The sequence below is a fragment of the Agelaius tricolor genome, unplaced genomic scaffold (genome assembly GCF_023055355.1).
Source record: "Agelaius tricolor isolate 1412-34295 unplaced genomic scaffold, bAgeTri1.0.p SCAF_2, whole genome shotgun sequence".
Lineage (NCBI taxonomy): Eukaryota > Metazoa > Chordata > Aves > Passeriformes > Icteridae > Agelaius > Agelaius tricolor.
This window is the reverse complement of record NW_027269262.1, coordinates 78,152,632-78,169,863: the sequence shown is the minus strand read 5'-3', so window position 1 is coordinate 78,169,863 and position 17,232 is coordinate 78,152,632. Positions and strand designations below refer to the sequence as shown.

At 38.5% G+C, this 17,232-nt stretch overlaps 2 protein-coding genes across 9 annotated transcripts in view; one reads left to right on the top strand and one right to left on the bottom strand.

The window, feature by feature from the left end:
• Positions 1-2,689: 2,689 nt before the first annotated feature.
• RMDN1 (regulator of microtubule dynamics 1) lies at positions 2,690-17,162 on the bottom strand. 5 transcript variants are annotated; one of them, XM_071421647.1, is made up of 10 exons: positions 16,683-17,162; positions 15,934-16,045; positions 13,160-13,247; positions 12,060-12,219; positions 10,653-10,742; positions 9,941-9,996; positions 7,797-7,884; positions 6,209-6,239; positions 4,888-5,021; positions 2,690-2,890 (listed from the first exon to the last, which is right to left on the bottom strand). In XM_071421647.1, exons 1-10 carry the CDS (start codon positions 17,145-17,147, stop codon positions 2,852-2,854), a joined length of 1,263 nt encoding a protein of 420 aa, XP_071277748.1. In that variant the 5' UTR covers positions 17,148-17,162; the 3' UTR covers positions 2,690-2,851. The 5 variants fall into 5 exon arrangements, with proteins under 5 accessions (XP_071277748.1, XP_071277751.1, XP_071277749.1 ...); XM_071421648.1 differs by lacking the exon at positions 2,690-2,890 and adding an exon at positions 5,489-5,606 and having other exon boundaries at positions 4,886-5,021; XM_071421649.1 differs by lacking the exon at positions 2,690-2,890 and adding an exon at positions 5,489-5,600 and having other exon boundaries at positions 4,886-5,021.
• The window catches only part of CPNE3 (copine 3), a 29,896-nt gene continuing 28,826 nt past the window's right edge, over positions 16,163-17,232 (top strand). For 2 of the 4 annotated variants that reach the window (XM_071421642.1, XM_071421644.1), the window contains exon 1: positions 16,951-17,091. The gene's annotated coding sequence lies outside the window, so the exon portion shown is untranslated. Of the gene's footprint in view, positions 16,283-16,950; positions 17,092-17,232 lie in introns of those variants that run through there. The other 2 variants (XM_071421646.1, XM_071421645.1) reach the window with 2 other exon arrangements.

Genomic DNA, 17,232 nt, shown 5'->3' with positions numbered 1-17,232 from the left:
GCTTTGCACAGATAAAAATATTATTTAGTATTAAATACTCTCATTTCTCTAAAATTCTTAACTGAAATTTAGATGTATTTGAATAAAGTACATCTAAAACCTGTCATCCTTTTATGTAGATCAAGTTTGTCATAAGTGCACAATAATATAAAAACATTTTAAAATGAGTTTTATTGGCATTTTATTGGCATATATTTGCTGAACTGCAAAGACATGTTTAAAAAAATACTAAAATTTAACACCTTATTCATGTGAATTATATTAAATGCTACTTTTAGCAAACTGTGCTTCCTTATTATAGAGTAAAAATGTGTTTTAAATCACCATCTGTAATATGCTTTAAATATTACCTGTAAATTCCATTACATTTAAATTACACAGAATTTTGTACACACATGATTTTAGAATACGATTCAACACACTTGTGTTAACATATCATATTGCACTGTTAAAAGTGTACATGCAGAAAAAAACAGCTATATCTGTTCATGTATCTTTCCAATGCAGCAGCTGAATTCTGCCAAAAGTTTATTTTTCTACATATTGGATTGTCTCAAGGCTTTGTATTCAATATGCACAGCTTACCCTGGAGCTGTAGCTGTACAGAGCTCTGGTCACAGCAGTGGTGCAGCAGGCCCAAACAGACTGCTGTCTTACATTAACTTTTCTGTAAGAGCTTCAGAAATTTCCACCACTTTGAGGGTTTTTCATACACCACCAAATATCTTTTGCAAAACCATTTTTATATAGCACTAAATTCATTTGAAGTGCAAATCCACGTAAATTATCACTTATGCTGGTTAGAATGGAGGAAGTTTAAGAAAACAAACCAAGAAGGTCAAAGGCCAGGCACCAGGAGTGTGTGTGTCACTTGCCTAAAAGACAAGGAGGGCTAAATGTCACAGTTAATGAATTTGCACTAATGAATGACGTGGTGACCCACTACCAACTGCTGAATTTTGTGAATCTGTGAGTAACTGAACGAAATAAAAAAAGACAGCACACCACAAGAATGTAGTTGTTTTATTGTTTTGGTAACTTCAGCTGTCTCATACCTTCAGTAGTTTTTTGTGGGGGTAAGGATTAGTAAGCATGAAAAAACCAAATCCAGTAGCTTTCTGTTCCTGTGTATGACCTGTGAATTGGTGTCAAGGGCCTGACTGAAAGAAGGACTCTGGAGGAAAAGAAAGCAATATGTATACCTGTGTGCATGTGTGTACTTGTGTACTGTACTTGCATTTTCTGGGAATTTCAGACAGACTGTGTTGTAATTTTTTCTTTTCCCACTTGAATTCCCCATATTTCACCTATACTTGGGGAGAGTGAGTAAGACAGCAAAAAGAGGGAAAGCAGCAGTGGTTGGAGATCAGACCAGGGAAGTAATACGACTTGAAGGAGCTGTTGTGTAGTTTGTGGGTTTTGTTGTTTCCTTTCTTCCTGCAATTGAGCTACTTTTCACTACACACTTCACAGCTATTACTTTGGATATTCTTCCTTTGTGCAGCAGTAGAAAAGGCACCTAAATAAAGATGCCTCTGCCACAAAGCTACTGGAAGCAACTATGCAGATGTTTTTTTAGAATATGAATGCAGAAAATTCTCTCTCAAACACTCTATCACCCACCCTGAGACACTGTAACATAGATGACTTCATTATTATGTTCTACTAATAGAAAAATAATAGTTCCTTTATGGTAGTTGGGAAAACCCTGTTTTAACTGTAGTTTTGTGGCATCAGGCTTTAATTCAAGCCCCAGATTCTCTCTCAATCATGAAATTTTACTACTGACTTAGTTTGGTTTGTTAGATTTGTTTGGTTTGTTAGTCTAAGCAATTTATGCTGTTCTTCATCTTACTCCTAGAATTACAATACCCTTTCCTAGTAAAGCAAATACTAGGTATTTTCTAGTAATTTTTTTTTTAGGCTGTTCTATTGAGAATACCACATGTTTAGTATTTCTTCATTCTTTGGTCCACTTTTTCTCTTGGGTAATTGGAATATATTGTTTGGCTGGACACCTAATTTAGATGACTTTGTATTTCTGGTGAAAATTCCTGCCAACACAGTAGAAGGACCAAGAAGAAAGTTTTATGTCTACAAACAGAAGTCCATATTGTTCCACAGTAGTTACTTTCTAATGTACTGGGAGTATGTATTTCTCCTGTTGTTACAGTCTAGGGTAAAGAGTGTGTGCCCAGCAAACATTTACAGCCACTAAATCATCACAAAGCTTCTCACTGCACATGGTGATATCACCCATAAAGGGATTTTCTTAGATGTTCCCTACTTGTTCTTTTTTCATTCATTTTTTATTTTAAACCACAACACTTTCTGCAAAGTCAAACACTAGCATTTAAGACCATTGGAATTAAGATGGTGCAGCTTAATGATAAATCTGTAGGAGCATCTATTACTCTTGAAGGCCATTGAACCTCACAAGAAAACACTGTAGAAAAAACTGCAGGATTATAATTATTATCATTATCCTGTCCCTCCTTTCTTTAAACTTACACTAGTCACATTTCTTATTATTCCTCATAAATAACTTGTAGTTTAGAAGTGTAAAAAACTCAATTTAAACCCCAGGCCTTTTCTAACTATCACTCTCCCAGCCTTTTCTAACTATCAACCCTGCTTGTGAATGAAGACCCCTTCATTCCCATGTAAATGAACAGACAGGATCACATAATGAAACAGATCTTTCAGTTCAGATTTTAATAGAAATGAGAGGGAGATAGAAGGTCTGAGCTGTACTTTTAGTAACAGCTTCAGTAAACTGAAGTAGTATTTGGGGCCTTTTTCCTATGCTGCTCAAACCTGAGGCACTTACTTCCCATTATCTTGTTTCTTCTTATATAGAATTAAGCAGCTCCAAAGCTTCTTTCTGCACCTGAAAGAAATAAATGTAACATAAGAGTCCCAGATGGTTACAGACTCTTCTAGCAAAACTTCCCTCAGAAGCACCCAAATGTTTCCCTGCAGCTGTGACAGTCCTAGGACGAGTCATTTTTCTTCCATAGTTTAAGATGCTAAATACTTGAAATATGAATCAGAATAAATCACTTAAGCCAGTGTCTTCAGTGTCATTCATTTACTACATAAATGAAGTTGATTTGTGTTGAATACAGACACTAGTTCTTGATTTGCTGCAGTCCAATAGGAGCATGCAGGAAACTCCTACCTCTGACCATACCAAACCAGCCTAGGGATTTCAACACCTTAGACAGCAACTAAGAAGTGAGACCATTTCTGAGGCTCTGTTTGCTTGGAGCAATGGTTCTAACATTCATATTAAAACACCCCCCAAAAACAAACTGAACAGGAAAAAAATCTCAACACCCTCTCCTCTCTTCTCAAACCACAAAAAACTTCCATCCTAACAATGGTAATAACACAGCAAGCCATGCAGACAGTGTAAGCCAGATAACCTCTGAGTATCTGGGGTAACAAATGTTCAGAAAACCTAGTTATGCTGAGACAAGATTCAAGTGTCTGCACAGGCCAGTTTCCTTCATAGTGGACTATCAAGTCTAGTTTCCAATGAATTTTGCATTTTACACATTCACCCAGAGAATGGAGAGAATGCTGCCTTTCTCAGTTCAGCAGCTCTGCACCCCTCTAAAAGATTAAGAAATAGATGTCAGTACCAGGAGGCCACAAGTAGCTGAAGCAGATCAGTGGTTTAACAACTTGGCCACTGCACAGAATTCACTCCTGACTATACTTTTTGAATGGTTCCTAAAGACAAGCTTTTGTGATCACTGGTTTCATGTGTGCCTCTGGCTACTGGTAACTGTCAGAAGAAATGACCAATTCCTTACACACCTGAGACTACTACTCCTTTAGGCTATTAAATTCCTAAACATTGTGCAAGGCATTAGAGGAATGCAAGACTTGTTCTTTCACTGAAAGATGTTACTAAAGGAACTCAGTTTTGGAAGAAACAGTTTAAGGCTTACTAGTGAATCTACAGAGGGATTCTGAAACACTGTCTCGGTAGTGTTTGTTTCTAAGGTGTGAAATGCAAACTCCTACCAAAGTATTTCTTATGTTGGACATTCAGAGTGCTGCATCTCAACTGCAGCTTTAATGCTAAATGAAATAGAGGTCAATCAACCATAAAAAAATCAAATGCAAATTGAGGCTTTGTTAGTCATGATGCTAACAGGATTGTTTTTGAAAGGTAACTGCAGTTGCATTGGTTTATACTGAATGCATTATCAGGTATGAACAAGTCTAATGGATTATCTCTCCTGGAAGTACTTTGAATGTTTAGGTAGGAAGCAGATGCCTACCCTCCCAACCAAAATCCTTCTGCACAGTTTCAGAGGGTAATTAAGTGACTCATGACATCTAGCCCTGGAGATCTGCTGTCAAAGATACATTACTTTAATTTGTCTTACTCAGATCATCTGAATCTCTCCCTAGGGGCCTGGAAAGGACTGTAATGTTAAAGTTTTGGTACATCTGGGTTTTTTCTTCCTTGTGTTCACATGATTGTGAGCTATTCCAAAATGTAATTCCTACCTTACCCATTTCAGGCACATGAAAGGTGATTCTATGTTCACACAGGAACAGGCTAGTGAGGTACCTGTGTGACCTTCAGTAACACAGCTAAGGCTGGGTCGTTGTTGGCACTGTGGAACTACCATGAAGAAGAAAGGGTAACAGTTCTCTGCTATGAAATAAAACAGAGTATTTCCAACCACAGCTTCCAGAGGTGGCTAGTAATATACTAGAATTTTTTTGGTGTTGATGTGATTCTGAGCTAAAGGTGCTGAACTGTAAGTTGCCCTGAGTTACTGTTATAAGACATTCCACTGCCATGATGTCATACATCTTGGATATGATATATGATGTGTATGATCACAGTTCTTAACTTCCCACCTGTTTGTCCTCCTCTGTCTGTGCAGGATACTCCTTTGCTTTGCTTAACCACAGAAGAGCCATTTTCTTATTGTTTAACTTCAAGTATGTTTTCCCCAAAAAGAGCAAATTTTTGCTGTAGAAATTTGGATCAGCTGCATAGAGACAGGAGAAAAGCTTCAGATGAAAATTAGCAGCAAATTATACTTTGATACTTGTTTTAGAAAACATGGTTTGGCTTTGGATCAGAAGGAAGCAAATGTAAAATTTTCACTTGCTAGATTTTTTTTTCTTCTCATAAACAATTATATTAATTAGCAGCTTACTAGTTAATATAGTAAATGACACTAGATTCCTCACAAAGAGCAAAGCAGTGAGCTTAAAGTATAACAGCTTTGCTTTGCAGATTTTGGGCTTTTCTGGACCTAGGAGGTAAAACAGGCAGTGCAACCAGCTTAGCAAGTATAGGCAAGGGAAAATAGGGCACATTTGCTAGGACATACAGATACTAGCTTAATTTTTGCTGCACAGAAGAAACATTTTTTAAGGAGAGATTTTAACCTTGCTTTTATAAAGCATCATTCATTATTAAAGACTAATCTTGCCTGCTGTTCATACTTACAGCACAGGCTTTCTCTACTGCTGGATTTAAGGTCAGGTTTCAAAACATATGGAGGTGTTTTGGAGGCAAATTTTGAGATGAAGTTCACTGTTCCAGTTCACAGCTGCATTACCTGACACTCAGGAAGACACACTATGAGCCTTTCCTCTAATCTTCAATAATTTAACTATGTACAAATCTTTCATAGAACACTGCCTTCCCTTGTCTTCCTGTATCTTTCAGCTAGCGAGTTTTGCTTATGGCTTCACTCCTGGAGAAATAACACGTTCATATTTTATTTTATATCATGTGTACAGTTTAACTGTCAGATTGGCATAATACATTCTGAAATAATAAAAAGTCTGCTTTTTCTGTTTTCTATTTAGAATAAAGAGGACTTTCGAACTCCTAAGAAAACTCTGAAAAAGTAACACAGAATTCCCTTTTTTTATTTCTTCTGCCTCTCTGCACTCCTGTTGAATTCCTTAGGGAAGTGTACTTTATTCTCAGGAAGGTATAAATTTCACTTTGGTATTTATACTAGATGTGTAACATAGTGATAAAATGTTGCAATGTAACAGCTCAGTGTGCTGAGGGGCACACCACAGTTATCAGCTGATCATATTATACTGTTTTGGGTTTGGTGGCTACAGTTACTAAGGTAATACTGACAGCTAGAGGTTTACTGAAGTCATCAATCCTAAACGATATTTTTCAGTCAAAATGAGCCACAGGTCTTACCTTCTTCTGCCATGTGGAAGTAACGGAGAGCCTGAAAAAGACAAAGTTGTATTCTTTAAAATGGAGAATAAACTCAACACAATAGTCAAACTAAAGTCTTATGCACACACCTGAAGAAGGAGTTCCTGTCCATGATATGTTTTTTTATTAATTCAGAATGCTACTGATGTCCAATTAGATTTGACATCATCTCAAAAGAACTAGTACTTACCCAACTATCCTCCTACTACTTTTCCCATAAGTGTAGTACATCCTATTTGTTCCTACCAAACTGGATTGTGTTTTTCCAGTTCAACTTGTCAAGATAAATTTTTAATTTTGTTTGTACTATCCAGCACATCTGCAGTTTTCCCCATCTATTTCTCATGTATAAATTTAATAGATGAAAAAAGTCTTGCGATTTTGGTCATTAATAAATATTGGAGAGAGAACTGACTCCCACAGAGCACCAGTCAGTAACCTCTCTTACATAAGGATAAACATCTATGATATCCACACATTTTCAATAAGTTTCCCATCCAAAATCTCAGTCCATCCCTACCTTTTCCTAATGAGAGCAGGGGGAGGGAAAAAGCTCTCACAGAACTTGAAAGTATGGATGTATCTACAAAACAGTTTTTGTACTGAAACTGCAGAAATCTTACTGGTACAAGTTTACTTCTTCAGCAAGTTTAAGTGCTACAGAACTGAATGCTGGGACTGGCATTATTTTGGCAATATTTGAAATCCTGGCTGACACTTTGTATTCTTCTGAGAGTGGTTTTTCAGGAAAACTTACAAGCTTGACATTCTATTAGAGAGTTTTATTTATTTTTCAAACAGCTCCTAATTTGTTTTTCATGTAACAGCAAGCAGCCTGCCCACCCCCACTTTAAGAGAACAAAAGAGTTACTGGTTGCTCTAAACAAACAAAGATTAAAACAGCTGCACCAAATTTTTCTATTACCAATTTAACTGCCAAGCTTCTATATATGTAGGGGTGTTTAAATAAGATGCACACTGGTTTAGATGCACTATTTTAAAGGATTAACATGTGGATAGTATGTTGTAGGGTGTATGACTGCAGGAATCTTCATAGAAAAGAGGAACAAAAGTACTTTCAACTGAAAAAAGCCCACACCACATGTGGCCAGAGAATTAAAGGGTATTTGTTCATCTTAAGTAACAAAGCGAGCTGTTGCTTTTTGCATTTAATATAAGGGGACAAATTCTGTTAACTAGCAAATAGGTACATGGCATAACACCACCATATAAATCATCAGCATTGGACTAGTACAGACAATTATCTCCAACAGGGCACAACAGCAATTACAAACTAAGTTACATATAGTTTATTATTTTCTCATGCAAAAACTATTAAAATAATTTACACTATTCTGTGTGTGCTACAGCTGAAGAAAATGAAAGGTTTTTATGTTTTTAGATACCTCTCACTCTCATGTTCTCATTTTATTATTGACAGTTGTAAACTCACAACTCCATGCCTATTGCATAATCAGAGGTCAGTTTTTGTCAGGAAAATAAGTACAAAGTGTATCATCAGCTTTGTGGGTGAAATAACAGTCTGTGAAATATTTTCATACTGTACCTCCTGAAACGTGGAAGTTGGTGGTGTGGCAAACAGTGTTGCAGCTATTTTTCTTTGGTACCATGGCATCTCAGCAAAAGAGTAACACCTGAAGGAAAAAGAAACATTTATATCTACCCTTCACATTTCACTTGTTTTCAAGCAACAGTCTCAGAATTGTTGTTGGACATAAAAACTGGATGTCATAATTGTTGGTTCCAAGAGTCAAAACTGCAGACACACTGCAAGTTCCATAAGCATGTTCTTATACCTGTAAAAAAAATAGCAAGATGTCTGAAGCTGCTACTAAAGAAGTTTTGGTGTGTGTTTTACTGGGAACTACCTATGGTAGCTAAAACTGGAACAATTACTAAGCATGAGACAGATTTTGAGCTTGAATGATTTTAATGATTTATGTTTATTTTGTTCTAATGTATTTGCAAAAGCAACACAACTGAATAATGTCATTGCCTTACCTCAACACTACTTTGCTTTTCTCAATTATTAGTATAAAGTAGATCTGCAGTACATTCCTGAGACTCTGATCTATAAGAATGAAAATAAATTCAAGAATCAAACCACTGTGCTCTAGGCTAAGCCATGCTATGCTGGTTTTCTATCTACTAAATAACACAGGTAATCAATCAGTCACCTATCTTATTGGTGCTGGAAGGATTAAACATTTTTATTGAAGCATTTCAAGTGCACAGAACATTCTGGGTGCAAACATTAAACAATGATATTCACTTTAGCAGCCTCCCACAATGAGATTACAATTGTTATTCACTGTGTAAAATAGAGCATTCTAGAGGAGGTGAAAAATGAGTAACTGTAAATGTTTGGAGGAGAGGCAGGCAAGACAGGGAATACACTGCTGGAGTTGAAATTATGTCATTAGATGTGCCTTATCAGAAACAGATTTAGTCCTGGACAGATTAGAAAAAGAAGAAAGAGAAATACCCAAGAACTGGCTGATACTAAGTGCCAGTTTCAATTCAAGATGGCTCTGAAATTCAGTAAGGAGTAGATTTAAATAGACAACATGGGAATATTTTAGAGCCAAAAGCAGCATTAATCTAACATTTCTGATAATATTTTCTAATTTTCCTAGGGAACAATGTCTGAAGTACTTTCCAGAACATGCTTCCTATCTCAAAACAGACTTTGAGGCTTAGTCAGTTGGTAGCATATACTTCTGCTTAAAAATCTGGACTATTGCAAGTGTTAGATCACATGGGAATGAATGGTGGATTCCAAAGGTTCTGAACTAGTAAAAAACTCTGGAGCATTCATCATTATCATTTTCTTTGATACTTAGGATCAAAAAAAACCACAGAAAAACTGACTGTGGGTTTTAGTATTCTTTTAGGCTAAAAATACATTGCCTTTCTTTATTTTCAATCTCTCAATCTTATAATAGAGATCTCTGGTAAATCAGTGTGACATCTTTGGTCTTTTTCAGACAAATAACCAAAAGTGCCGTCTAGAGTCTCCCACTAACATGTGCATGCTATTGCTTTCCATCACACCACTTGCACAGAATAGCCTGGTTAGTATGGAAAGTTCTATTTCTAGTCCATTTATCTGCTATGTAACAGTAATTCTTAGTATCATTTTCATTGAGAAGTAAATTCAATTTCAATGACTTTTGGTTAATATATATGCATTTATAAGCTCCCTTTTTTTCATATAACTTTTAAAATACTGTATCCTGACAGATAGTAACAAAAGTATTTTCAGAATACATCTCATTTTTGATAGCTTTTCAGGGACTGTATTAAGTTGCAGCCATCACTGAAATTCAATGTAAAGTCAGTGCTGAGTTTTGACCCCATTCATACTCCAGAAAAAATGAGCTACTACTTGCTATCACTGATGCCCACTATGGATTCCATGAAGCAAACTTAACATCTGTAAAAGGACTTTTTAACAGTTCCATACAAATAAATTAAATGAACAATTATTTTTCATCTTTTACAACTGCATAAGAATAGCTAGACTTTTTCAAGGCATGACATCCTATATCTGTTCAATACGTTTTCATGCTTGCATCAATTACAAGTATATTCTATATTATTCCAAGCAGTTCTGTAATTAATGCAAGGTATTTTATTCTCTTGCATTCTCTTGCCATGTGCTAACTTTAGCTTGAAAATACATCTTACCAAATCCCTATAAGATGAATTGTTGTAGCATCCTTTGGATTCAGTTCAACGGCTCTCTGGTGTGGGAAGAAAAAAACAACACAATATGTAAAGAAGTTGTTCTGACACATAGATTAAAATATATTTAAATATAGGCTTGTTAGCATACTGTTAATTAAACCAGACTGTGGTGTGTAGAATTTCAAGGCAACACACCACTTATTCAGTGCACAACTCAATCAGCTCACCTCCAAAAGTCTGATGACACTGACAGATGTCTAAGCACATCTCTTTAGTAGGTTATTAAACCTTGCATGTGAGACTTGGCATGTTCAGATTCTGATATAATCTCTGGTGATATAAAATTAGTAGTTCTTCATCTTCTCCAGTATTTGTCCTTTACTGTTACATAATCCACAGTTAAAAGGACAGCCAGACTGCCATTTCTCAATATCACAGTTACAACTAATCTAGTCCTAAGAGGTGTGTGAAGCACTTCAGCTATTTCAAGACTCCCATCTAAAGTGACTTAGTTTACTGCAGGAGAGAATTTTTACTCTGTGTTTCTGGGGCATTTCTGGAGCATATGTCACAGTAACCCGAAAACCAAAGTGCTACTAGGAAGTCTGAACAGAAGTATGCTTTCAATATTTCATCAAAAATTAGTTACCAGCTGTCACACAATATACATACTGGACACATTAATCTTGTCATATGCAAAAAACTGCATTACCTGGAAATGCTCTTTGATGATAATAGCATTTCCAATTTTAGTCTTGATTCCTTCATAGTCCCCAACATCACTGAGGCAAATTCCATACCACTGTAATTCAAATAACAACAACAAAAAAAATTAATACAGCACTATATTAACAGAGCCTTTAAAAAAACTTCCAAGTAGAACTGTTTGTGCCCCTGCCACAAACAACCACAAGCAGTGTTGCAGTTCATGTTTATTTCATTGAGTTAAATGGTTCATTTTGTTACCCTCCCACGTTCTCCCCAAGTTGGTTTTTCCATAAGTTGTACCCTCCCTTAAAGCTGTCCCTCAAGTCTTCCCCTCCCTTCCTTCTAGTCCCCTCCCTGCCTGTCAAGGTAACCCTTCCCCTTTTCCTGAATGTGCCCTGCCACTCACCCCTGGGGCAATCCCTGATTGAAACACCCACTTAGACATCCTCTCATCCATTGGCCCATGTGACCTTTCCCTCTGCTCCCCCTGTCCTGATTAGTCCCCACTCCTCCCCTGAGGATTCCCTATTGGTTAGCTGTTTGTATCCACCCCCTGACTTGTATCTGAACAAAACCTCCTCCACATGGGGGCAAGGCACTCTTTTTGCCCTCCTCCCTCCACCTAGAATAAACTTTCCCAGTGGAACCTCAAGACAAAGAGTCTCCTCCTTCCTTCTTCACCTGGTCCCTGCTGTGGCTGTAGCAGTGTGCACTGTAGAGCTTGCAGCTCTTTAGGTTTGGCTGTGGGCAAATCCCAGACCCCAGCTGTTCCCCACTCCTGGAGTGTACAGAGCTAGCCTGGGTTCCAGTGAGCTTTGGCAAAGCAGTAAGGATTTGTTGTGAACAGCTCGATCAACATCAGAGCAAGCTGCTGGTCTGCAGGTGTAAAGGGAATCAATGTCCTCTCCTGATCCAAGATACCAAGGCAAGTGACTACATTTTCCTACCTCTTTGCCTGTGAGAAAAGCAGCACACACCAAAAAACCCCAAAACAAAACCAAAAAAACAAAAAAAACCCAAAAAAACGAGGGCAGAATGTAGCCAGGGCCTGAAATATTTCCAGTGAAACTCTACAGAGCCCAGAAAAGGCATGGAATGTGTGACGTACAACATTTCAACATCTTTAAGGTGAGGCTGGGGCAGGAGGAGCTGATTTCATCAGCTGTTATCATCCTGACCAGTCACTTCTTTCCATGGTCCTGCACTGAATGTTTCTGCTTCCCTAGAGGAAGTTTACCTGGAAAAGTCTGAACTCAGATCTTCCAAAAACTTAAGGAAGAATTAGAAGTGTCATTCATTCACAGCTGAAAAGTTATATTATGCTGAAGTTTCCTAAAACAACACAATGACATTTGTTCTGTTTTCTATAAGCAGAAATTAAACAAGATTTCAGTTATTTTGCAAGTCTCACCTTGTGTGCTGCAAAATTTGATTCATTTTTTTCAAGTGCCTTTTTTGCATACTCAAGGGAGTCATATGTCAGTTTTTTCTTCTCCTCTGCAGAAGTACTACCAAGCTGAGCCAGATCTCGTGATGACCGTGCCAGCCGCCATAACAACTCTGCATCGTCACTGGTTAGGAACAGAAACACTGAATTTTTAAAGCAATCAGAGAAACAAAGCAAAAAAGTAATATTTTAAAGTATATCTAAAGTGGGTGATAGGACAACAGTGAATCATCTGTCATGCTATGCTATGTACAACTCCAAGGTAACAAACAGCAAATGAAAGTCCACTATTACAGACTGTCTGAAAATATCTTTGGTCTGTCATTCTGGTCTGCAAAGCAAACACATCTGCAGGAAAGGTTTTTGTTTTCTCCAAAGAAAGACAGATTTAAGAAAGCCCTATGGTACCACTCAAAACACCAGAAGGAAAAAGAGGGCTACTCTTGTCTTAGCTAGATGGTATTTTTTTCCAGCACTCTGCTGATTTGTATTGATGCTCACTTGGAATATTTAAATTATTATGTGGTTTTTTCCCTTCTAATTGTATTTAAATTATTAAATTCTTCCTAGAAAAACAATGTAAAAACCACAGATGAGCTGTACCACCAGCACATAAACCTGTAACTAAGTATTTATTAATATCATTTACCAAATGGTGTATTGTAGGTTACAGTCCAAGCTTATGGATCTTAAGTTTAATTTTGTTAACATACTGCTTTGGAACACTGCTTACACTTCATTATACTTTAGATAACTACCATTGGCTTACTAATTTAATAGAGACTTTAAAGTCTTTCAGAATTTTGCAGTGTATTCTAAGGGATTCTTAGAGTAATGAACAACCATGACTAAAAAACTTGAGGGTTAACCCTCACCTACAACTATCAGTTCTTTCTTCATTCATTTTTCCATCAGGAGGAAAAACATCACAAGTCCTTCCTTCCTACTTACTTAAGGGTGAAAAATAGGTTCTCCAGCATTCCACAATGAGTATATCAGTTGATAAACTTATACAGAAGAGCACAGAAAAGAAGCTACACTAATGTCCCAGGGCAATGAAGTACCTGTTTTTATGCTGAACCAGCAACCGATACAGCTTTTCAGTTTCTCCACTCCCATACAGGTAGTCTGCTTGTTCAATCACATCTTCCACTTATGAAGGAATTAAAATTGTGAAAACAGAAGAACGAATGGTAGTTAATTAAGACATTATCACCAAAACATTTTAAAGCAAGACAACTTAGCTGAAAATTATGTAGCTCATTTTTAGGCCATCACTTCAAACTTACAAGCACAGCAGGATTGAGTAAGCAACATGCATAATGCACAATGAGGATGACAACTAGTGCCTCTCCAGTGACACTACAACAGCTTTCAGCATGACAGCTTTGGTTGCTGGACAGATTTAACATCCCAAGGTGTCTTTCTCAGTGCATCAGACTACTAGAAATAAGTTATTTTTTAACTCGTGAAAATGGTAGAAAAGAAAAAAAAAGTATGGAAAATGGACGAGGAGAGCAAGTGCAGTACAGAGTTGAAAGTAACAAAGCCCCTTCATTAGTATATGTAAAGAATTTAAATCTTACAATAACAATGAAAAACCCTCAACTTCTAAAAATAGTCTTCATTCTCATTATGGTTCCACAGTTTAGCCAGAACATTACTGCAGTTTGAGTGAGTCCTATTATTTACTCACAAGCCAAAACAAAACATTGCTTAAGGTTTTCTGACCGAAGTCCATAGGGTTTTCCCAAATACAACCCCAAAACAGACAATCTACTGGAACTCCTGTGTGTTTAAGATACTAATAGCAAAAATAATTTTGAAAATCAGAATTGGCTTTCTAGAATATCAATTTATGAGCTAAGTTCCATTATTTTTATGCCTTTTCTAGAAAATACTCTGAAACACAACAGTGGTGGGGAAATATAATTTCCACAACTGCAAAAATATAATAATATACAAATAATATATAAATAAATATAGCACTTGGAACAGCATACAGGAAACAGAATTATCAAACACCACACTATAGAGGATTATAGCATGAAAAAGGATAGAAGTAGAAGGAGAAATACCCAAAGGGAAGCAGATGGGTAATTTTGTTCATGTATGTAACTGTACAGGAGAAGAACAAGCTTCAAGTTTACTCTTCTGCCAACATCAAAGCATTAAAAAAACACCTGTTAAGTCAAAAGCCTTGTCTAATTTTTTACAGACCTACCTATGCTTATTGTCTCTTTGGTATTACTCCTGGGTCCATGATCAAACTTAAGAAGTCAAAACAGAAGTTCTAACCCCTTTCATAAAAATTAATCATGTTTATAAGGTTTCCTTTTTCAAGTTGCCTACTAAATATGGTAGCCAATTTAAAGTCAGCACAGAAGAAGCAAAACATTGAAGGTGACTGAACACAAAAGCCTCCTCTTCAGCTTGAAAGCATTCTAGAATATAAATCAATGCATTCTGGATAATTTTTAACCTTGCTATCTCTAAATGTCTTCTTTCAACCCTTTCAAAGATAAGATAATGGTCTATGTGGGCTTTGGATTTTAGTGTCCAAAATGAGCTTCATGGTACATCTTCAGTATGATCTTCACTAAATAGTTATGTTTGCTTGCTAACCTGAACACTACTAACATATCTAAAGACTAAATGCTCAGAACTCAAAACTTCTGAATGCATTTCCCACAAGGTGTTTTATACACATTATTATATTTTTATTATTTTAGAGTATTTTTCAGGTATTTCTGTTTTACCCTTGTTTTTACCATATTTATCACGTCTTGTATAGAAAGTGCATTAGCATTGCTTTTCTTGGCAATGTAAATGTCAGATTCATGTGGGAGCACTGAAAAGACCAACTAAGCAGTGTTATTTATGTTTATATTCCTCATGAGAAATGATGAATTCTTTATTCCTCATTATTATTATTTCTTAATTGTGTAGAGTAGCTACTTCAGATCTACTCACTGATACTCCTGCGCATGAAATGCTCCTTATCCTTTTATAAATTTATTATCTGAATTTTTATTTCTCTCTGCATAAACATTTAAGATCTTCCTCTTTTTAAGACATGCAGAAACAGGTTACCTGAACTGGCTACTACCTCAACTATACAGTGAGCACACATCCAGTTTAGGCTCATTCTCCTTTCAGTCAGGCTTACTCTGAAATTCCTTATTTAGACAAGGAAGTTTTAATTCTGCAACAATATCCCCTTTTAAGATATTGTTACTGTCCTTCCCACAGTGAGTCTATTCTTATGCAAAGGATACAAGAAAACATTTTACCACTTGTTAAATTGTTTTCTAGTCGGTAAAGCAAGGCTTTGCTTCCCGCATTTTAGTGTTAGGGAGACGGAAGACATTTTTGTGCAATTTTATATGAGGAACTATCTTGGTATTGCTCAACTAGATTAAACAGAAATTACACAGTGTTCATACGGAAAACCTCAACTAGCTAAAATTTCTAGAAATAGATTAAGTTTTGGTTTGCATTCCTAACAGATCCATTAAGACTTAATTAAAGTAAGAGTAAATAAGCGTAATTAAAGATTGGGCAACAAATTAGTTATTATCCACTTTGTGCATGTGTTCTATCCCCGACAGGATGAGCTACTAATCTGCTTTCAGTTATACCTGAAATAATCACCTGTTGAAGTGCTACCACATCACCCATAACCTATTCAAAAGCATTCTGTCATGAAATTACACTGCATGCAGTCTTAATGGAAAAAATCAAAAGCATTACACCATTTTCCTCTATAATTCTGGTACTAAAAATTTTAAGTTTCATATCAGAATATGCAATATACTTCAAAATTAGAAAATATTACCTTTGAAGCTTGCATGAACCTCAGCAAAGCCAGAAATCAGCTTATGAGCTTCATAAACCAAAAAGGAGCCTGTTGAAAGCACGACTCCTCTCTGAAGGCTTTTCCTAAGCACCTGTGTAGGATCATAAGATAGGTATTAATGAACATTATCACTCCGAGTTAAAAAAAGCTTTTTCTTGTCTGTATCACCGGTTATATTTCAGATTCTGAGCAAAAAAAAAGACTTTAAAATTTAAAAAAATCTTCATATGACAAAATGTCACTTCATCAAGCAAGGATTTGAAGTATATTCACCAGAAGCTCACGATTACGTCGGAAAACGAACAGAGCACTAGACTGGACATAAACCGTAAGTACGGAGCAAACACAAGGTATGAAGCAAAAATCAAATGCGTACTGCTCAAACGAGCCCAGGTCTGTTTTCGCACCAACAAACCATTCCTTCGCTACGCCCGCGGTGCCGGAGCCTCCACCCGCCTCCCTCCTGCCGGCGGAGCGGCTCCGCGGGGGCGAGCGGCGGCCACACCCCGTGGGAATCGGAGAGAATTAGGCTGGAAGAGGCCTCTGAGATCACCGAGTCCAACCTACGAGCGAACCCCACCACGCCAAATACAGCACGGCACTAAGCGCCGCGTCCGCTCTTCCCTAAAACACCTCCAGGCTCGGTGACTCCCCAGCCCCCGGGCAGCGCATTCCAAGCAGGCCCTGGAAGCGGCCGCACTCCCCGCAGCGAGCGGCACCCTGGCTACCTGAGTCCCCCGGCCGCAGGGGCCGCCCATCGCCTCTCGCCGGAGTGCTGTCCCCAGGCCGGCGGGGCCGCGGCGGAAGGGCCGCGCCAGCGCCGCCATGAGCGCCGCCATCGCCGCTACCAGCACCGCCCCCCGCCTGCGGAGGAGCCGCTCCGCCCCACGGCCCTGCCCGGCCTCGGGGCACACAAGGGCAAGGGCCGCCCGCCCGGCCGGGCAGCCCGCCGTGCCGCGGGCCGGACATTGCGCGGCCGGGCCCTGAGCCACGCCGGGCCCGAGCGGCCGCTGGCCCGGCCGGGGCGGGGAGGGGGGGCGCGCACGGGGGCTCTGCGCCTGCGCCCCGGGGCGGGGCGTGTCCGGTTGCGTGGGTGTGGCCGCCGCGGGTCGGGGGTCCGGAGGCGCCGCGCTGCAGGTGAGGGTGGGGTCCGGCCGTGCCCTGGGGCCGCCGTGTCCCGCGGGGCTTGACATCTTGGCCGCTCTGCCCCGTCCAGTGGGACCCGTGCGGGGCTGGGGCGGCAGGGCAGGGCTCCGGGCGGCTGCTATCCTCGCCCTT

What these genes read in the sequence shown, in the direction of transcription:
- RMDN1 (XM_071421647.1), bottom strand. Translation starts at nt 17,147, where the DNA reads ATGTCAAGCCCCGCGGGACACGGCGGCCCCAGGGCACGGCCGGACCCC. An exon ending in GGTTCATGCAAGCTTCAAAG is followed by an intron (nt 13,248 to 15,933) that starts GTAATATTTTCT and finishes TTCCTTCATAAG; the next exon opens with TGGAAGATGTGATTGAACAA. An exon ending in TCATCAAAGAGCATTTCCAG is followed by an intron (nt 9,997 to 10,652) that starts GTAATGCAGTTT and finishes TTCCCACACCAG; the next exon opens with AGAGCCGTTGAACTGAATCC.